This window comes from Epinephelus lanceolatus, chromosome 9 (assembly GCF_041903045.1).
Source record: "Epinephelus lanceolatus isolate andai-2023 chromosome 9, ASM4190304v1, whole genome shotgun sequence".
NCBI lineage: Eukaryota > Metazoa > Chordata > Actinopteri > Perciformes > Serranidae > Epinephelus > Epinephelus lanceolatus.
Genome location: NC_135742.1, coordinates 2219197 through 2241479, shown reverse-complemented (window position 1 = coordinate 2241479; position 22283 = coordinate 2219197). Strand labels below are relative to the sequence as shown.

At 42.8% G+C, this 22283-nt stretch overlaps 2 protein-coding genes across 3 annotated transcripts; both read right to left on the bottom strand.

Annotated features, from left to right (window-relative positions):
• On the bottom strand, positions 1-22219 carry LOC144464318 (actin, cytoplasmic 1-like). 2 transcript variants are annotated; one of them, XM_078171048.1, is made up of 9 exons: positions 22145-22219; positions 5011-5135; positions 4773-4901; positions 3692-3802; positions 3462-3546; positions 3070-3231; positions 2778-2969; positions 1636-1817; positions 1-594 (listed from the first exon to the last, which is right to left on the bottom strand). In XM_078171048.1, exons 2-9 carry the CDS (start codon positions 5131-5133, stop codon positions 451-453), a joined length of 1128 nt encoding a protein of 375 aa, XP_078027174.1. In that variant the 5' UTR covers positions 5134-5135; positions 22145-22219; the 3' UTR covers positions 1-450. The 2 variants fall into 2 exon arrangements, with proteins under 2 accessions (XP_078027174.1, XP_078027173.1); XM_078171047.1 differs by lacking the exon at positions 22145-22219 and adding an exon at positions 10667-10824.
• Positions 13739-22283, bottom strand: LOC117252693 (actin, cytoplasmic 1-like). The gene is made up of 9 exons (XM_078171044.1): positions 22145-22283; positions 17988-18112; positions 17749-17877; positions 17427-17537; positions 17197-17281; positions 16808-16969; positions 16516-16707; positions 15374-15555; positions 13739-14332 (listed from the first exon to the last, which is right to left on the bottom strand). Exons 2-9 carry the CDS (start codon positions 18108-18110, stop codon positions 14189-14191), a joined length of 1128 nt encoding a protein of 375 aa, XP_078027170.1. The 5' UTR covers positions 18111-18112; positions 22145-22283; the 3' UTR covers positions 13739-14188.

Below are 22283 nucleotides of genomic sequence, written 5' to 3'. Positions count from 1 at the left end.
TAAACATCAAATGTTGGCACTTTAATGATAAGTAAACACTCCTGTGGAGTATTGATACAGCTCGACTCTTACAGAGTCCAATCAACAGAACAGATGAGGAGAAAAGCCAAATATTGATGCACTGGATTGTTGAAGACGTAGACAGACACAGGTAGAAAAAGATGTTCAGTGATAATACTGTTTGTTTTCTTTGACCATCAGTAGTTAATCACCAGAAGGAGAGAAAGCTGTGAGCAGAGTCAGAGGAACGTGTGTTTGGAGGAGGTTCAGAGAGTTGCTGTGGATCTGCCGAGCTGAGACATTTAAATCTAAACAGTCGCTTGATTCATCTTGTGTGTTGTTCATCTTTTAGTCCGTTCATGCAAAATAAACCAGAGACTGTTCTAGTTGGATGGAACCATTGAAAGCATGTCAACTTTCCAGCTGGGGCAGAGGAGGATGAGGAGCTTTCTAGAAGCACTTGCGGTGGACGATGGAGGGGCCGGATTCATCATACTCCTGCTTGCTGATCCACATCTGCTGGAAGGTGGAGAGGGAGGCCAGGATGGAGCCGCCGATCCAGACGGAGTACTTCCTCTCTGGGGGAGCGATGATCTGGAGGTGAGGAGAAAAACAGGTAAGCCTCTCATTAAGTATTTTTGAATACTAATTACAGTTTTTAAATGTTGAGTTTTATAAAGATGTGACCAGTTTCATCTAAAGATATTGGACATATTTGAACATGGTACATTGTGTCTATCACTGACACACTACAAACTCAACTTGCTTAGATTGAATGTGGTACAGAAGTTGGGACACAACTTTTAATGCTGGGGAAGGCAGTTTGTTTTTGGCATCATTGGACAAAAATACCATAATTACCTTTGAGCCTACTGCAATTCAAGTGATTGAGAGAAAACTAGAGTTGTGCACCTCCTCTTGGCTCTGTTTTTGGGCTTTAGAAAAATCTAGCCTGTGACGAGAGATTCTCGCCAATCACAGGCCATTTTAAAAAGACAGTGTTGCTATTTGGCTGTTCTACAAATGCAGATTTACTTGCACGTCCCTTCAGTGAAAGCCCGATTCAATGGCAGAAAAGCTGCTTCAGCATTGGCAATGACTGCCTACACTGCAAAGCAACCCCAAAAGGTCTGAAGGCTAAAATAGTCTGACAATGAACAAAATAAGACACGAGTCTGTATCAGCAAAGTGCTTACAATGGAGAAAAATGTTGCTATTAGTTGTGCCCTCTGCTAACCGAAGCAAAAGGCTCATAAATGCGTCAGGTTTACATTTATGTAGCTGAAGTTAGCAAGCATTGGTTATAGCATTGGTTATGGTTAGCATTTGTAGCGTTTGTGCAGATTACCTTTAAGTATTCAAACCGTTTACCGTTTGAAGCATTTGTAAAGGTTACTATTTGCAGCATTCATACAGGTTATTTTTTTAGGCATTCATATTCATACATGTTACCCTTTCAAGCATTTGTACAGGTTACTGTCTGAAACAGAGATTTTTGAAAAGTTTTGCTGATTATGTGACATGAAACTGAATGTTTCTACATGTTTCTCTGGAACATGAATCAGATTCTCTAAAAAAACGAATGACCAGGTTTGTACACTAGGGGGGGCAGTGGAGCATGAAAAAGATAACTACCTTGATTTTCATGGTGGCTGGGGCGAGGGAGGTCATCTCCTTCTGCATGCGGTCAGCGATGCCGGGGTACATGGTGGTGCCACCAGACAGCACAGTGTTGGCGTACAGGTCCTTTCGGATGTCCACGTCGCACTTCATGATGCTGTTGAAGGTCGTCTCATGGATGCCAGCGGACTCCATACCTGAACACACAGACAGAATGATAGTTTAAGTGACCAAAACAGCTCTGAAGCAACAAACAACTGTGATGACACCCTGATGGCAGCAGAGATCATTCACTTACTGGGAAGAACTCAGAAATTCTGGATAAAATCATTAAAAGAGCAACTAATCCAAAAATTTGAGTCTTCAGGCCGAGACAACATTTAAAAGATTCACATTCAAATCAAGAGAGATTTGGCTGCTGTTCAATGGGACCCTGACAGCAGCGTTTTGGGTGCCTGAAAATGCAACGTTTTGAAAACGGGTTCCAGAGTGCAATTTTGTGGAAACAGCACCGTCTCTGTTGTCATGTAAACTTGCAATATGCAGTTCCTCTGAAAACAGAGACTTTTCGCACGTGCTCATTACGCTATCAGTCACTAGGCATGTGCGAGAAAGTCGACCATCACAACAACAGTGGTGGACTCCTGAGCTCTGTCTGTGCTGCTCACCCTGATGAATTTATCAACGCTTCCCCATCGATTTACTGGAGCAACTCCACCTCGTCGTCCGTCCAGTCAAACGTTCGTGCGGTTGCCATTTTGTTTGTTTGTACATCGCCGCTCCGTAGAAGGAAGCATAAGCGTCACACCGCCAACTACTGGCCTGGCATGTATACTGCAGCGTTTTTGGTTATTTTTGCGGATCCGTGTGCACAGCGATTGTTATCAAAATGTTGTGCCTACATGCAGAACTTTTTTCAAAACGAAAATGAGAAACGATTCTGTTTTCAGTGGATCGTTTTCATGTAAACATGGCCTAGATCATCCAATGGATTGATCAAGAACTCTGGGAAGCAACATCAAAGCGAGGAGGCATGACCAGAATGCATTCTGATATTATCCCTTTTAGATACCCGTCAAAACAATGATACAGGGTGGAGTTTCCACAGCCCCAGTGTTTGTCTAGAGATACAGTCAGTGTTAACACTCATTACCCACCAAGGAATGAAGGCTGGAAGAGCGCCTCAGGGCAGCGGAACCTCTCGTTGCCGATGGTGATGACCTGTCCGTCAGGAAGCTCGTAGCTCTTCTCCAGAGAGGAAGAGGAAGCTGCCGTAGCCATCTCCTGCTCAAAGTCCAGAGCCATGTAGCACAGCTTCTCCTTGATGTCACGCACAATCTCACGCTCAGCTGGAGTTCAAGAGTGGAAATATTTGAGTTACAAAATGGACTAAAACAAGATTGAAGGTTATAATTCTGGCCTGTACCAGTTTAGGAGTAAAAATCGTACCAGTGGTGGTGAAGCTGTAGCCTCTCTCAGTGAGGATCTTCATCAGATAGTCAGTCAAATCTCTGCCAGCCAGATCCAGACGGAGGATGGCGTGAGGCAGAGCGTATCCCTCATAGATGGGCACAGTGTGGCTGACACCATCACCAGAGTCCATCACAATACCTGGAAGACAAAAAATACCAGATTACAAAAGGAAAAACACTTTTCTGATGTCATTCTGATCAGCAGACGTCACGATTCAACACTGAAAGGTGTTCGACTGCAGTTCCTCTAATGGCCACTAGACGATGCACAGACTAGGAGAACAGACAGCTGAATGAATACCCCAACATTTCAGCAGGAACTCTCAAATTCAATGCTGCAAGATGTTTCAGACATGTTTGAGTTCCCACCTGTGGTACGACCGGAGGCGTACAGTGACAGGACGGCCTGGATGGCCACATACATGGCAGGAGTGTTGAAGGTCTCGAACATGATCTGGACCAATGAGAAAAGACAACAGGTGTCACAGTGGAAGCCCAGACAACTGGAGACCAAACATAAACCCTGTAGCTTGTTCTCCAGTATGAGTTTCAGAATATGTTGAGAGTCTCAGCTGATTGTGAACAAAGCGTGAACACACCTGTGTCATCTTCTCCCTGTTGGCCTTGGGGTTGAGTGGAGCCTCAGTCAGCAGGACTGGATGCTCCTCAGGTGCAACACGGAGCTCGTTGTAGAAGGTGTGATGCCAGATCTGCAGGACAGGACAGCTCGTTAGTTTGACAGTAATGGCGGCAGCTTTAGAACTGGTAGTCAAATACATGAAGAACAATTGACCCTTTGCTAAGCCCCGCCCCCCTTAGTTACTGTTTCCACGTCCGTCAAGCTTTCGCTCCTAGGATAAGAAATATGGAGTTTTCAGCGATATCAGTGAGAGATATTCCAAAGGAAATAACATCAAATTTCTGGAAAAACTGTTCGGAGATATCAGAGAGAAGACGACAGAAAGGTTTTCAATGTGCATGTGAGAGCTACATTCACAATATCATCTGCTGGCGGAGTATAAATCACGAGAACATTAAAATAGAGGGGAAAGCTCACCAGTCGCAATGCAAGCATCAGGCACCCGACGTCTTGACACAAAGAATGTTCTTGTACAGCAGGGTAAGTCAATATACGGTTTAAATTTAAGTTAATGTTGAGTTATGTTCCCTCCTTGGTGCGGAGAGCAGAGGGAGAGCAGCTAGCACACAAAGCTAGCGTTAGGTAACGTTAACGTTAGTTAACATCTTAACTTGGAACAAACGTAGGTGTTTTTATTGATCTTTGCTGGATTCAGCTGTTCGTGTGGTCTTCCGCACTGTTTAAGCCATATCTGGCATCTCTCTCCTTGGGTCTTGCGCTTGGGGAAGGAGAAAAATTCAACACCACCTTCGACACTTTTTGGGTATTAGGTGTCGGACTTGCAGGTAGCTACCGTATGCACACTGCTTCGGCATATTAGCTTCTGCTGAAAGCTTGACGGACCTCTCGGTTGCTAACGTAGGATTGGACAGTGACTGTTTAAGGGAGAGGCTTAGTGAAGGGTCAATCCAAGTCTGGCTGGTGGCAGCTTTTTACTTTGGGATATTTTCTGTGGTGCAAGGTACAGTTTTGAGGTGCACAACTGAGGTGCTTTTACTCGATTGTACTTCTACTCTAGTACACCATGTAAACATCTTGACCTTCTCCATGTCGTCCCAGTTGGTGACGATGCCGTGCTCGATGGGGTACTTCAGGGTCAGGATGCCTCTCTTGCTCTGGGCCTCGTCTCCCACGTAGCTGTCCTTCTGTCCCATTCCCACCATCACACCCTGCACACACACAGTCACACCTTTACAGTCACTTGTTGCATCTTGTTTACCTGGTTGCTAGATTTTATAAGTGATGCGAAATAAAAGGCGTTCATGCTGGTGTTGGTACCTGGTGTCTGGGGCGACCGACGATGGAGGGGAAGACAGCACGGGGGGCATCGTCTCCAGCGAAACCGGCTTTGCACATGCCGGAGCCGTTGTCAACAACGAGGGCAGAGACGTCTTCATCCATGTCTGAAACATTTAGATGAATAAACTTGCCATTAATTTTTCTCTCATAACACCTCTTAAAAACATTAACACTTTTTTGTTTTTAGTAACCTCTGTTTCTGTGATAGTCATTGTAGCAACTCATAATGTAATAAAATCATGAGCGTATAATGTAATAACAGCTTTGTGCATAATGTAATAATATAATAACCTATTACATTATGAGCCTTACTGGCGGCGCTCATAATGTAATAACAGCTCATAATGTGATAAAGTGTTGCATTATCATCATTTTTACTTCTGCCATTCCTGCAGGGCTGGAGGGAAATGCTTTCACCTCTGTGTCTGTCTGTCTGTCAGCAGGATGTAATGGCCTGCTGACAGACAGTAATGGCCAACTTGCCGTGCCATATACCTCTGCCCCCAATACGCAGCGGGCCACATAAACAGGAAGAGAAGCCTAATTGTTGAACGCATCATCCCCCATAGGTCAAGTCCATGATAGACTGTAAAGGTCAAAACTGCACACACTGACAACGAGAATGCACTTAAGGGCAGAGGTCTGTGTTTGTGTTTGACTATGATTTGTACATAGGTGGCGCGACAGTAACCAACTCAGAAGCCGGCTGGAGAAGAGGGTGCATTAGGGAAGAAGGAGGGGACTGTAGTTCATGTAGTGTAAAAGAGCATTTCCTTTGTTTACTATTGCTACAATAAATGCAGGACACAATAACTTCTACAATGAAAACACAGTTAAGATTGGTCTTTTCAAATAAGTAAGTGAACACTCTCTCCCTCCATACAACCTAGTGAAGACCTTCCAGTCGAAATGTTGCTGTTATTTTATTGTTTGTCTTAATGCCAATTTAATAAAGACTTTTAATAAGCATTGTTTTCCTACTACTTAGGTTAAATACATGATAGCAGCGTAACATATTCATTCAATTTACTTTATTTTGGAACTTGTGCAAGAATGAGAAGAGCGTTTTACAACCATGTAATAACAATGAACCAGCTTAAAAGTTCTTAAAATGTAAACACAACCTGTCAGGACACTCAAGTAAAAACACAAGTCCAAATAAATTTAACTAAACAATATGCATAAATAATACATAACCATAAATTATAGTTGCCAACAAACATCAAGTCCAGGGGGCTCCATTTGTCAGTGAGTGTGCCAGTGTTCGCTCAGATCAAAGCTTAACGAGTGAATGGGATTCTTTTAAAAGAAAAGAAAACTTTACTTCTTCCAATCAATGTCTTTAATATGGACCCATCCAAAGGATATATGTTTAGTCACGATCCAGGCTGTAATCCACCTGACATTTTGGCTGAAGAGCTGCCTGATATTGGACGCAAGGCCACTATTGCGTCCAGCCACTGTGTATAACCTACTAATACTTATGCAGCAGTCTAAACCTTCCACCAACTGCTTACCTGCAACAATCAGACAGTGGAAGTGAGCATGGCATTCTCAAAGGCCCAAAATACCCAACACGGGCGCCACCTAGTGGCTGAACTTTATACATCTTACATAGTCTCGCTCACCAGACCTTTCTCAAGAAAAGAAAGGTCTGGCTGCGCCGACTCTCACTTTAAGATTGGAGAAAAAAACGCCCCGGCTTTTTTTTGTTTCTTTCAACCAATCACAATCGTTCTGGGCGGTGCCACAGCAACGGTGCGCTTGCAAAAATATTGCCGGGGGGAAACAGGTTTTGGTGTAACACGCCCACAAAAATATCGACTACAGGACGCGAACCATGGCAGAAAAATGGCTACATCCCCGCAAGATCAAACACCGCAAAAGTTAGTAAAGGACGTTTGTCGACTATGACAACCAGATGTGGTAGGGCGGGACTTCAGCGGGTGGCTCGTTCCGCCCAATGAGAGGCTGATCTATGCAGCGAACTTCCATCCACTCAGACTACATCTTACATAATAAAATGTGAGAATGCAATTACGATTAAATAATTCTTGGTTTCACTAATTTAGTTTACTAATGCGCTGAAACCAATGCCGTTTGCTTTATTTGCACCTTTAAGATGTACAAATGATGATAATGCAGCAGTTTTCTCACAATATGAGCCATTATTACATTATGAACTTTTATTACATATAAGTTATTACATTATGAGCTGTTACTACATTTAAGTTATTACATTATGAGCCGTTATTACATTATGAACTTTTATTACATATAAGTTATTACATTATGAACTTTTATTACATTTAAGTTATTACATTATGAGCTGTTACTACATTTAAGTTATTACATTATGAGCCGTTATTACATTATGAACTTTTATTACATATAAGTTATTACATTATGAGCTGTTACTACATTTAAGTTATTACATTATGAGTTGCAACAGTTAAACACATGAAAAGTGCCAATATGATGCTTGAGTTTTAACACAGATTCAAAACTCTGCTTTTGTTTAACAAAATGTTATTTTTATAACCAGCTCACTGAATGAAGTGGAAATGTTGAAAATGCTCTAGCAAAGCTATGTGCAGGTCACTTTGTGCCCTTTTCAAGTGTCATAGCTGCTATTTGGTTGTACGGCGCCCTCTGTCGGGCTTCAGGATAAAGTGAACTGCAGAGTTCCTATTCAAATACAACTTTATTATTTGTATTAATTCTTGACCACACTGAAAGAGTTTTTATGGAGAAAAAAAGATTTGAAAGGATTACAAGTGTCTCCTTCACCCTTGATCAGATCCCTGCGGTGGTTGTGAATATCTTACAAACAAAGTTAAGGAATTTCCCCAAGAACTCTGGAACAATTTAATGGTTCTTGAGCCATATTTACAGCTTCCACGCCCAAGATGTCCTGGACCTGTCCTTACATTGCAATGGAGCATGATGAAGAGGTTGTTAGGCTGAAGTGCCACATATTGCCCACCTTGACTGGAAGAATTTAGTGTGGAATATGCCAACCAACAAGGTAGAACACCTTCTTCCCCTGAACAGCATAATGCAGTTGGATATAAGAACATGTGAGACATAGTACCCCTCAGCGTGTTACTGTCAGCAAAGTCATGAGGGCCCTGCCAGGATGACACCCCTCCCCACCCTTGGATTTGAACATTATCCATGTCAGTGATGAGGTCCTTGCAGCGATAAAAGAAACAAACTAATAAACCCCCCCGCGGTACGGTTCATCTACGTGTACGAACATGTATCATGTACGGACATAGAAAAAAAGTTTTACCCTAAACCCAACAGGAAGTCAACAGGACGAGCAGGATTTATGCTTTAACAAACTCCTCCTAGAGATTTAATCCGTTTGATATCAAATGTTGTCTGTACCATGTGAAGACCTTTGACATAAAAAGTTAAGGTTGAGTTTTCATTGAACTGTGTAACTGTGGCGACAGGTCCAATTTCCCTGTCTTGCCATCAAACAGGAAATGGTTTGTAACTCCACTCTACATCGTCCAGTCTGCCTAAAACATCACATATTTGTTAAGAGCCCTGGCCTAAAGACATCTACATTCTAATAAGTAGTTATAACGCCACCAACTGTCAACAGGGAATGACGTCTGATACTTCAATGTGCTGCTCTTAACAAGTCGACCAAATCCACCTTAAATTTTGTCTTGAAAAGCCTCAGGACCTTGATGATGTTTCCTAGTGAAAATTGTGAGTTTTCGTCAAACAATGTTGCTCTGGCATGGCAGCCATTTTGCACATTCTGCCATAAAACAGGAAGTTGTTGTAACTTGAGCAGACATTGTCCAATCCTCTTAAAATTTGTTATGCTCTATAAAAGTCCCAGCCTCATGACATCTAGATGCTGAAATGGAGTGATTGTTACAGCGCCACCTACTGGCAACAGGAAATGACATGACATGACAGATCCACCTAAATATAGTCAGGTAAGCCTTAAGACCTTGATGAGGCAACCCCGTTGCCATGTCAACGCATTATTTGCCCTGAAACAGGAAGTTGTTGTAACTTGAGTGTACAAAAGCCAATATGCCTCAAATTTCACATTTGATAGACTCCAGGCGTGACGACATCAACATGCTAAATAGGTGTCCTAGTCACTGTGCCACGTACTGGCAACAGGAAGTAAGCCTGTCTGACAATAATCATTCGATTTACATGTCATTTAAACAGTGTGGTCTACATCTGCAACATGACACATAACAAATATGTGCTCCAGCGCCACATAGTGGACACAGAAAGTGCTACAAAATGTGCAACAGGTCCATTCCAGCACCCACACTCAGAACTATCATCTCTCTCTTATGTACAGACTCGACCTTCACTGAAATGAACAGGCGCATCAGCTGGCTTCCAACCAGTACCCCCAAGGTATGTGAAGGTGTGAGGGTCCAATCATTGATGCTTGCTGCTTTAATTTAGCGTTAGTTCTTTACAAGTATAACTTGTATTAGAACAGGAAGTTCAGCAGTACTCAGCAACAACACAGTATACTAACGCCCAACAGAGGGCTCTCTATCAATCACCACATATAGCAGCCCTAGCACTTTATTAGTGACAGATGGGGATTCATCCATTGCAATCCTCTTCTTCTGCACTATAGAATATTTTGACAACTCAACTTTTATTTATTAAGGACCACACTCTGTTCCTAAAACTATTAATGGAGAAATTAACATTTCATCCTTGATCAGATGCCTGTTGTGGCTGTAAATACCTAAAAACTGAATTTAAGAATTTTTCCTCAAGAACTTTGGAACAGTAAGATTTAAGTATTATTTAGAATAAAAGAGAAAATGAGTCAGAAATAAGCGGTGAGGTTGTGTAATCTTTCCCTGACAGCTCATTGGCTCTTTTAAACTCATCCACTGTTACAAAATCAGGAGTGCACGTTAGTGATGCAACACCTTCAGGCGTGAAGGCGTCGTACAACTTCTCAGAAATGATTTGAACACTTTAATATATTATATGTGGAAGCACTCTGCATGTTTCCATGGTTACTCCTGATGTATTTTCCCTCTGAGACGACACAGAAACCACTCGAACTTTCTGCAGCCCTGACAGTCGTCCAACCTCATACTCTAAACTCGTGTGACGTTTTTAGTGGTATTACGTCAGAACATTTTAAAACAAGTTCAGGCAGATCAGAAACCACCATCAAGTTTCTGACTTGAGAAATAAATGGTATGTTATTAGAATTTGCCTTTTAAACTGCAGGTTCAGCTGGTGGGAAACAGTGATTGAGAGCCAACATCCTCATACTTGCAGAGATGTTGTCAGATAGTTTTTAACCCGGACATGCTGATCTCATTCAGATTACAGGTAACTCTTTGAGAGAGCTACACCCGTTGGTGTGCTGATAGTGTCAATGTTTTAATCCAGAAAAATTCAGTAGTTTCTGACAGAAAGTTCAATCTTTACGTAAAACAACAATAAATAACTTTACAGGACATCACATGTTCTGTGCATAAGGTCAGACTGTTTGTCTTCATTTCAAAGGGCTGAAAACTGATCTGCTGATTTAAAGATTTCCAGGATAACTCAAACTCTGGACTGTAACATTTAGTTTTGAGATATTTCACATTCAAACGCTGCTTCTTACCTGGTCAGGTGAGTGTTGGGTGTGTCTGTCAGGAAGTCTTGCAGGAATGTCTCTGCCCCAGTTGTGCGCGGTGAATGCAGCACCACAAGCCAAACCCACACTGGTTTTATTAACGTTCGCAGGACTCCTCACGATGTCCATAAAAGGTAATTGATCTCTCAGGTGGCAGTCTCACTGGTCCAGGTGTGCAGTGGGGCAGACCGGATAAAAACCAGTTTCCAAGGAAGGCAAGAAAGAGGGAAGAAAAACCCCTCAGGCTTTTTGGATTCTACCAGAGCAGCTCTGTAGAGATTTAAAGTGTCTCTGTGGAGGTGAAGAAAGGGCTTCTCACAAACAAAACAATTCCAACTTCCAACAAATGAATAATTGTTTATATATAAATACTTCCTGCTGGTTGAAGAGAGAACTCGCAGAAAATATTGAAGTAAAAACTAAAAAGTTTGAAAGGCTTGTTGGTCTGCAGAGAGCGGAGAGAGTCAAAAGGCTGAAGTCCAAGTGAGGTCACAAGTCATTGGTGTTAAAGTCCAAGTCAAGATGCCAGTGTTTTTGAATTTGGCAAGTAGAGTCTAAAGTTGTCAAATTTGTGACTTGAGTCCAAGTCATGTATCTCGAGTCCACACCTCTGTGTCAAAGTATAACGTGTCATTTCCTGTTGCCAGTAGGTGGTGCCATGACTATAACTCAATTCTGGGATGGAGATGTCCTGAGGCAATCAATGAGGGAATCAAGGATAAGAAGTTTGGAGCAGATCGGATGATGTCTGCTAAGGTTACAACTTCCTGTTTATGGCAAAATGTGTGAAATAGCCACAGTGGCAGACTTGACACTGTACACTGGAGTTAGAAACCATGGCCAAACATGGAAATTTGATGCCTTGCCGCAGCCACACCATTCAGTGAAAACTCAGGTTTTTTACAGCTCTTCAGTTCAGAACTATCCCCGCAGCTAATCCCACTCCCTGGCTGAACGACGAGATCCGCTGCCTTTGTCGTAAATGTCGGAGAGCTGAGCGCTTGTGGAAATCAAGCAAGCTTCATGTACATCGTCTTTATTTTAAAGAACTGTTAGCTGAATTCAATTCTGTTGTTAGAGTAGCCAGAGCCTCTTATTTTAAAAATCTCATCATCTCCAACAAGAGAAATCCCAGGGTCATTTTTGACACTATAAGCAGCATTACTGGTGCGCAACCGCCTGCTCTACCTGTGTCCTTTGATGAGGACTGTAGCAATTTTTTAATGTATTTTGTGAATAAGGTTGCCAGTGTCAAGGCCAGTATAACACCCTCCTCCTCCTCCCTTCCTGATCTTCCCAAACAACAGTCAATTATTGACAATTTCTCACCTGTCTCCTTACAAGACTTAGCAGATCTTGTGTGCACTATGAAGATCTCTTCTAGTCCGCTGGATATCCTGCCCACAACTTTGCTGAAAAATGTTTTCAGCACTATTGGTCCATCTCTGCTCTCCATAATCAATAGCTCACTGGTTTCTGGTCGTGTCCCGTCCCATTTCAAGCAAGCGGTTGTTCAGCCGCTTCTCAAAAAGCCCAATCTGGACCCCGATGTTCTTAGTAACTACCGGCCCATTTCCAAGCTGCCCTTTGTATCTAAGATTCTAGAAAAAGCAGTTGCAAACCAGTTAGTGACAGCGTTGAACAGTTACAATATCTTAGATAAATTTCAGTCCGGTTATCGTCAGTTACATTCCACAGAAACTGCTCTTCTCAGGGTCTCCAATGACATCATGATGGCCTCCGATGTCGGTAAATCCACTATCCTGGTTCTGCTTGATCTCAGTGCAGCCTTTGACAAAGTTGATCACCACATCCTTTTAGACAGGCTGAGGGACAGGGTAGGAATCTCAGGGACCACCCTTCATTGGTTTAAGTCCTATCTGTCTGATCGATCCTTTTCTGTGGCTGTTGGCCCTCATAAATCAGAGTTTACCCCCCTTTCTTGCGGGGTGCCCCAAGGTTCAGTGCTTGGGCCTATCCTCTTTACGCTATACATGCTCCCTCTCAGAGATGTCATCAGAAATTTTGAAGGTATCTCATACCATATGTATGCAGATGACCTGCAGTTATATTTTTCTTTTAACCCTGATAGGACCGATGGAACTGACTCACTGTACGATTGTATGAATGTAATTAAGGACTGGATGTCTGCTAACTCCCTTCAGTTGAACGCAGCTAAAACTGAGATTTTAATGATTGCACCTGACGCCTCAGCATCTAAAGTGGCCAGCTGCTTAGGGTCCCTCAGTGCAAATGTGCGCCCCAAATTGAGAAACCTTGGGGTCACATTTGATCAGGCCATGCTCTTCGATGACCACATCAAAACTGTCACTCACTCCTGCTTTTTCCACCTCAAAAACATTTCCAAACTCAGATCCATGTTAACTTATTCGGAGCTAGAAATGATCATCCATGCTTTTATTTCCTCACGTCTGGATTACTGTAATTCTCTTTTCACCTGTCTAAATAAAACTTCATTAGAGCGCCTCCAGCTGGTCCAGAACGCTGCCGCCAGGCTTCTGTCCAGATCTCATAAGTTGACTCACATCACTCCAGTCCTGGCATCCCTGCACTGGCTCCCTGTTAATTTCAGGATCCAGCACAAGATTCTAACCATCACTTACAGAGCCCTCCATGGTCAAGCACCTGCATACTTGACGGATCTGGTGTCCTTTCACTGTCCTGTCAGGTCACTGCGGTCCGCTGAAGGCCACCTACTTACTGTCTCTCACACAAGATTAAAGACGAAAGGTGATAGAGCCTTTAAGGCTGTTGCACCGAAATGGTGGAATGCACTACCTCATGAGCTGAGAGCTGCCTCTTCCGTGGACATTTTTAAAAAGCAGTTAAAAACACATCTGTTTAGGCTTGCGTTCCATTAATTGTTCATTGTATCATCTCACAGCATGTTAAAAACATTCCCACTGTCTGTGATTATGTGCTTTGATGTAAAGCAGCTGTAGAGATAAGGAAAAAAACATTTTCTGAAACACACAACACCTCAAAGAGATTTTATATATGTAGAAACTCAAGCAGCAAATGACGACATGAGAGACGCTGTAAACATCAAATGTTTGCACTTTATTGATAAGTAAACACTCCTGTGGAGTATTGATACAGCTCGACTCTTACAGAGTCCAATCAACAGAACAGATGAGGAGAAAAGCCAAATATTGATGCACTGGATTGTTGAAGACGTAGACAGACACAGGTAGAAAAAGATGTTCAGTGATAATACTGTTTGTTTTCTTTGACCATCAGTAGTTAATCACCAGAAGGAGAGAAAGCTGTGAGCAGAGTCAGAGGAACGTGTGTTTGGAGGAGGTTCAGAGAGTTGCTGTGGATCTGCCGAGCTGAGACATTTAAATCTAAACAGTCGCTCGATTCATCTTGTGTGTTGTTCATCTTTTAGTCCGTTCATGCAAAATAAACCAGAGACTGTTCTAGTTGGATGGAACCATTGAAAGCATGTCAACTTTCCAGCTGGGGCAGAGGAGGATGAGGAGCTTTCTAGAAGCACTTGCGGTGGACGATGGAGGGGCCGGATTCGTCATACTCCTGCTTGCTGATCCACATCTGCTGGAAGGTGGAGAGGGAGGCCAGGATGGAGCCGCCGATCCAGACGGAGTACTTCCTCTCTGGGGGAGCGATGATCTGGAGGTGAGGAGAAAAACAGGTAAGCCTCTCATTAAGTATTTTTGAATACTAATTACAGTTTTTAAATGTTGAGTTTTATAAAGATGTGACCAGTTTCATCTAAAGATATTGGACATATTTGAACATGGTACATTGTGTCTATCACTGACACACTACAAACTCAACTTGCTTAGATTGAATGTGGTACAGAAGTTGGGACACAACTTTTAATGCTGGGGAAGGCAGTTTGTTTTTGGCATCATTGGACAAAAATACCATAATTACCTTTGAGCCTACTGCAATTCAAGTGATTGAGAGAAAACTAGAGTTGTGCACCTCCTCTTGGCTCTGTTTTTGGGCTTTAGAAAAATCTAGCCTGTGACGAGAGATTCTCGCCAATCACAGGCCATTTTAAAAAGACAGTGTTGCTATTTGGCTGTTCTACAAATGCAGATTTACTTGCACGTCCCTTCAGTGAAAGCCCGATTCAATGGCAGAAAAGCTGCTTCAGCATTGGCAACGACTGCCTACACTGCAAAGCAACCCCAAAAGGTCTGAAGGCTAAAATAGTCTGACAATGAACAAAATAAAACACGAGTCTGTATCAGCAAAGTGCTTACAATGGAGAAAAATGTTGCTATTAGTTGTGCCCTCTGCTAACCGAAGCAAAAGGCTCATAAATGCGTCAAGTTTACATTTATGTAGCTGAAGTTAGCAAGCATTGGTTATAGCATTGGTTATGGTTAGCATTTGTAGCGTTTGTGCAGATTACCTTTAAGTATTCAAACCGTTTACCGTTTGAAGCATTTGTAAAGGTTACTATTTGCAGCATTCATACAGGTTATTTTTTTAGGCATTCATATTCATACATGTTACCCTTTCAAGCATTTGTACAGGTTACTGTCTGAAACAGAGATTTTCGAAAAGTTTTGCTGATTATGTGACATGAAACTGAATGTTTCTACATGTTTCTCTGGAACATGAATCAGATTCTCTAAAAAAACGAATGACCAGGTTTGTACACTAGGGGGGGCAGTGGAGCATGAAAAATATAACTACCTTGATTTTCATGGTGGCTGGGGCGAGGGAGGTGATCTCCTTCTGCATGCGGTCAGCGATGCCGGGGTACATGGTGGTGCCACCAGACAGCACAGTGTTGGCGTACAGGTCCTTTCGGATGTCCACGTCGCACTTCATGATGCTGTTGTAGGTCGTCTCATGGATGCCACAAGACTCCATACCTGAACACACAGACAGAATGATAGTTTAAGTGACCAAAACAGCTCTGAAGCAACAAACAACTGTGATGACACCCTGATGGCAGCAGAGATCATTGACTTACTGGGAACAACTCAGAAACTCTGGATAAAATCATTAAAAGAGCAACTAATCCAAAAATTTGAGTCTTCAGGCCGAGACAACATTTAAAAGATTCACATTCAAATCAAGAGAGATTTGGCTGCTGTTCGATGGGACCCTGACAGCAGCATTTTGGGTGCCTGAAAATGCAACGTTTTGAAAACGGGTTCCAGAGTGCAATTTTTTGGAAACAGCACCGTCTCTGTTGTCATAGAAACTTGCAATATGCAGTTCCTCTGAAAACAGAGACTTTTCGCACATGCTCATTACGCTATCAGTCACTAGGCATGTGCGAGAAAGTCGACCATCACAACAACAGTGGTGGACTCCTGAGCTCTGTCTGTGCTGCTTACCCTGATGAATTTATCAACGCTTCCCCATCGATTTACTGTAGCAACTCCACCTCGTCGTCCGTCCAGACAAACGTTCGTGCGGTTGCCATTTTGTTTGTTTGTACATCGCCGCTCCGTAGAAGGAAGCATAAGCGTCACACCGCCAACTACTGGCCTGGCATGTATACTGCAGCGTTTTTGGTCATTTTTGCGGATCCGTGTGCACAGCGATTGTTATCAAAATGTTGTGCCTACATGCAGAACTTTTTTCAAAACGAAAATGAGAAACGATTCTGTTTTCAGTGGATCGTTTTCATGTAAACATGGCCTAGATCATCCAATGGATTGATCAAGAACTCTGGGAAGCAACATCAAAGCGAGGAGGCATGACCAGAATGCATTCTGATATTATCCCTTTTAGAAACCCGTCGAAACTGTGATACAGGGTGGAGTTTCCACAGCACCAGTGTTTGTCTAGAGATACAGTCAGTGTTAACACTCATTACCCACCAAGGAATGAAGGCTGGAAGAGCGCCTCAGGGCAGCGGAACCTCTCGTTGCCGATGGTGATGACCTGTCCGTCAGGAAGCTCGTAGCTCTTCTCCAGAGCGGAAGAGGAAGCTGCCGTACCCATCTCCTGCTCAAAGTCCAGAGCCACGTAGCTGAGCTTCTCCTTGATGTCACGCACAATCTCACGCTCAGCTGGAGTTCAAGAGTGGAAATATTTGAGTTACAAAATGGACTAAAACAAGATTGAAGGTTATAATTCTGGCCTGTACCAGTTTAGGAGTAAAAATCGTACCAGTGGTGGTGAAGCTGTAGCCTCTCTCAGTGAGGATCTTCATCAGATAGTCAGTCAAATCTCTGCCAGCCAGATCCAGACGGAGGATGGCGTGAGGCAGAGCGTATCCCTCATAGATGGGCACAGTGTGGCTGACACCATCACCAGAGTCCATCACAATACCTGGAAGACAAAAAATACCAGATTACAAAAGGAAAAACGCTTTTCTGTCATTCTGATCAGCAGACGTCATGATTCAACACTGAAAGGTGTTCGACTGCAGTTCCTCTAATGGCCACTAGACGATGCACAGACTAGGAGAACAGACAGCTGAATGAATACCCCAACATTTCAGCAGGAACTCTCAAATTCAATGCTGCAAGATGTTTCAGACATGTTTGAGTTCCCACCTGTGGTACGACCGGAGGCGTACAGTGACAGGACGGCCTGGATGGCCACATACATGGCAGGAGTGTTGAAGGTCTCGAACATGATCTGGACCAATGAGAAAAGACAACAGGTGTCACAGTGGAAGCCCAGACAACTGGAGACCAAACATAAACCCTGTAGCTTGTTCTCCAGTATGAGTTTCAGAATATGTTGAGAGTCTCAGCTGATTGTGAACAAAGCGTGAACACACCTGTGTCATCTTCTCCCTGTTGGCCTTGGGGTTGAGTGGAGCCTCAGTCAGCAGGACTGGATGCTCCTCAGGTGCAACACGGAGCTCGTTGTAGAAGGTGTGATGCCAGATCTGCAGGACAGGACAGCTCGTTAGTTTGACAGTAATGGCGGCAGCTTTAGAACTGGTAGTCAAATACATGAAGAACAATCCAAGTCTGGCTGGTGGCAGCTTTTTACTTTGGGATATTTTCTGTGGTGCAAGGTACAGTTTTGAGGTGCACAACTGAGGTGCTTTTACTCGATTGTACTTCTACTCTAGTACACCATGTAAACATCTTGACCTTCTCCATGTCGTCCCAGTTGGTGACGATGCCGTGCTCGATGGGGTACTTCAGGGTCAGGATGCCTCTCTTGCTCTGGGCCTCGTCTCCCACGTAGCTGTCCTTCTGTCCCATTCCCACCATCACACCCTGCACACACACAGTCACACCTTTACAGTCACCTGTTACACCTTTGTTTACCTGGTGGCTAGATTTTATAAATCCTGTAACACAGGTGATGTTCATGCTGGTGTTGGTACCTGGTGTCTGGGGCGACCGACGATGGAGGGGAAGACAGCACGGGGGGCATCGTCTCCGGCGAAACCGGCTTTGCACATGCCGGAGCCGTTGTCAACAACGAGGGCAGAGACGTCTTCATCCATGTCTGAAACATTTACATGAATAAACTTGCCTTTATTTTTTCGTACATAACCCAATATAGATTCACACTTTTTATTTTTAGTATCCTCTGTTTCTGTGATATTCATCGTTTTGGTTAAACACTGAAAACTGAATAAAATTATGTAATCTCAGTAAAGCATCAATTTGGCTCATGTAAAAGTTTAGCTGCTATTTGGTCATACAGCGCCGTCTGTTGGGCTGTAGATAAAGTGAATTGCAGAGTTGTGCGGAAGTTCCTTTTCAAATACAACTTTTTTTTATTGTTGTGATTCTTGACCACACTGAGTGTATTTATGGAGAAACAAAGAGCTGAAAGGATTACAAGTGTGGCTGTGAATAACTGAGAAACACATTCAAGAAATTTCCGCAATACCAATTTAATGTTTTTTGGAACCAGATTTGCAGCAAGATGTCCTGCATGATGAATGGATTCTTTGGGTTCAGTGCCATATGTGTTAACTGGAAGAATTCAGTAGGAAATATGCCAACCAACAAGGCAGAACACCTTTTCCCCCTGAACCACCTAACATAGTTGGATATAAGAACATGTGAGACATACTACCCCTCAACAAGTTACTGTCAGCAAAGCCATGAGGGACCTGCCAGGATGACACCCTTGAATTTGAAGGTGACAAGAGCACGAAGGCTCCCATTAACCGAACACACACAAGACAAAAGCAACAGCAACTTTGAGAGAACATACTGCAGCTCACAGAAGTAGTTGGTCAACCATCCTCTTACGGTGCCTCAGCTGCACCAGTGAGAAAGGTTGATACACCAACTCTCCTTTTGGTTTGATTCTGATTCAGAGTCAGATACTTTAAGTGGAAGGGTGAGATGTAAAGGAAGCTAAAGAGAAGTGCAAACTAATCTGGACTGATGTTTGAGCGCTGCTTGGGCGATGATGGACAATATTTTGTGGTGATCCGTCACTGCATGTCACCACTGAAGGGGCTAAAATTGGCGCCTTCACCCAGGCGTTGTGTTTCCATCAATGCTGATCAGAGCCAGAGCTAATAAATACCTGTGACTACTGTAGAGTGATTCAATCAAGGTGTGAATACAAATTATAACTTTTCCCAACATTAAAATGCCAGATGTTGGCAGGTGTTAGCAGGTTTTCTGTGTGGTGGAAAGCGGGCTCATGAGTTTATCAGCCCTCCATCCCCACAGTGGCACCATGGCTGCCCTCACAGCTCAGTACAGTCCACCTGCTGGCCTTGGAGAGAATTGCAGAGCTAATGGATGGAGCCAATATCAAAAGGTCCTGGTGCCTTTTTTTTTCTTTTCTTTTCTTTGCTGCACTACACCTAGGTTTTGTTTCTATGACAACAATATTTTAGCTAGGAAGCTAATGTAATACTACATTAAAGAGTTGACTACACAGTTAACAACAAGCTTACAATGTGTACTGCAGCTTTTCTATAGTTTTGCACAGCTCAGGATAGACAGTAGCTGAAGGAGCAGCAGTGACAACATTTCAACTAAAAGCACTCGGAGCAGCTGGGAAAAAAAAGCTGAAGTGCTCTGAAAAACATGCTGGGCGCGGCACTTTATCTCTAGGCTGGTGCGTTCGGCCAAATGCACCCTCTCTTCATTGGGAACATTTGAAAAAACAGTGCTAGTGCGAAAAATAAAACATGAGGGATGCTTAATGTGGCTCCTTGGTTCTTTTGAGATGGGTGGTGCAGAGTGAGCGTGGTTCAAAGTGAGTCATCGTTCATTTATTCATTTATGTATAAACTGTAAGGATATACTACCATTTGTAGATCGCACTGTGAATTTCTCTGAATGTAAATTCTTAATATTCTCAAACTACCAGGTCACTAGTGGTTATTTAATTAAGCAAAAACCCAGAACAGATGCGGTATGCAGATCTGTACTGCATCGAGCAAATATGAAGACTGAAGCCCCCAGTGAGGAGAGTTGTAATGAGCTACTTAAAAAACACACAATAATCCCAACGTGAACCAAACGTAACTAGAAGATTAAATGCAATTTGATATGTTTAGTTTTTGTAATTGATATTTACTGGTCTTGAATGTTTTCTTATTGTTCTATGAAACAGATCTTTTTATGAATTCTACTTTGTATCTAACGCAATTAACGTGTTGTGATCTTTCGTTGTTCACTTGACATTTACTCGTCCTGATCACATGCTTTATTTATGTTTGTTTAGTTGTGTGTGGACCCCAGAAGGAGAAGCTGCTGCCTCAGTGGCAGCTAATGGGAATCTGAATAAAGAATAAAGTTCAGATGCTGATGGTGCACCATGCTTATTCAGACCAGACGGGTATCATTAAGAATGTATGGCTTTTGCTCTGTCCATTTAAACACAGAGATGGTATTTGATATTTGTTATTCACAAGTATAGCTTGTCAAGATATTCTATGGTGCAGAAGAAGACTACTGCAATAGATGATTGTCCCCATCTATCACTAATGAAGTGTAATGGCTGCCATCTGTGGTCATAGCGTGGCTTCTGTTGGGCTTTAGGGTACTGTGATGTGGCAGACTAGTTTTTACTCTTATAACTTGATTACTTCTTTAAATTATTTCCCACACTTAGTTCCTAAGAGTATTTATGGAGAAATAAACATTTGAAAAGATCACAAGCGTCTCTGTCATCCTTGATCAGATGCCTGTGGTGGCTGTGAATACCTAAAAACTGAATGTAAGAATTTTTCCTCAACAACTCTGGAACAGTACGATTCAAGTATTATTTAGAATAAGAGAGAAAATGAGTCAGAAATAAGCAGTGAGGTTATGTAATCTTTCCCTGACAGCTCATCCACTGTTACAGAATCAGGAGTGCACATTAGTGATGCAACACTTTCAGGCGTGATGAGTTGTACGAAACTCCTCAGTAGTGATTGAAAGACTTTGATATGTGGATGCACTCTGTATGTTTCTGTGGCTGCACAGAGTCTAGTCTAACTGTCTGCACATCTTCCTGCAGCGCTCACTAAAATGACAGTTGTTTGTTTAGGCGTGGCGCAAGTTGTCCAACCTAATGAGCTTAACTTGTGACCTTTTTTAGCACTGTTGCCTCAGGGACATTTTCAGAACAAGTTGAGGCAGAACAGAAACCACTCCTGTTAAGCAAACCCCGCAGATTGTGCAGCCTCTTCATGACACAACATGTCTTTACACTTTAGCTGCACCCTTTATAATGACCTACTGTAAGATGAGACACATTTTACTGCAGTCTGTTACTGAGCAAAAAATTTATAATAAAGTTATGATGATTCATGGGGTTTTATTTTCTTGAGTGTCTGAGACAGGAAGTGTGAGATGCAGAAAGGAGCAGCCCTTCACTCAGGACATTCACACACAGCTGACACATCTGCTCATTCCCTGAAACAGTTACACAACTCAAATTAAAAAATATTAACAAGCCCAGGAGGTCTGATTAGTGTCTTTAGCAGCTCTTTAGTGAACATAAGAACTTTTAGAGAAGAACAATAGAAGGATTTGCAGCATTTAAACAAAAGAAAAGCATCGTTAAAACAATTTCATTAAGATCGTTTCCTTCTATATATTTGTGTTATTCATCAGCCCTGATCTCTGCTGCTGTCTCCTGTTAACATTGCTGATTTATTTCATTCTCAGTGTCTCCACAGTTCCTGCCTTGAGACATGGTTGTAATTTATTAGAATTTGCCTTTTAAACTGCAGGTTCAGCTGGTGGGAGATGATGACTGACAGCCAACATCCTCATACTTGCAGAGATCCAATCAGATTACAGTAACCTCTTTAGGAGAGTGACGCCTGTCATGTGCTGATGCTTTAAATGTTTAATCTAGAATAACTTTGCAGTTTGTTACAGAAAGTTTCATCTTTGCACGAATCGATATTTAGTTAAACAACTTTACATGACATCACATGTTCTGTGCATGACGTCAGATTGTTTCTCTCACTTTCAAAGGGCTGAAAACTGATTTAAAGTTTTCCAGGATAAATCAAACTCTGCACCGCTGAGCTGAGATATTTCCCATCAGAGCGCTGGGTCTTACCTGTGCAGGTGAGTGTCGGGTGTGTCTGTCAGGGAAGTCTCGCGTGTGTCCCCAGCTGTGCTCCGTGAATGCGGCAGCGCGAGCTAAACCGCAGTGGCTTTATCCACGCTCGCGGGACTCGACGCGATGTCCATAAAAG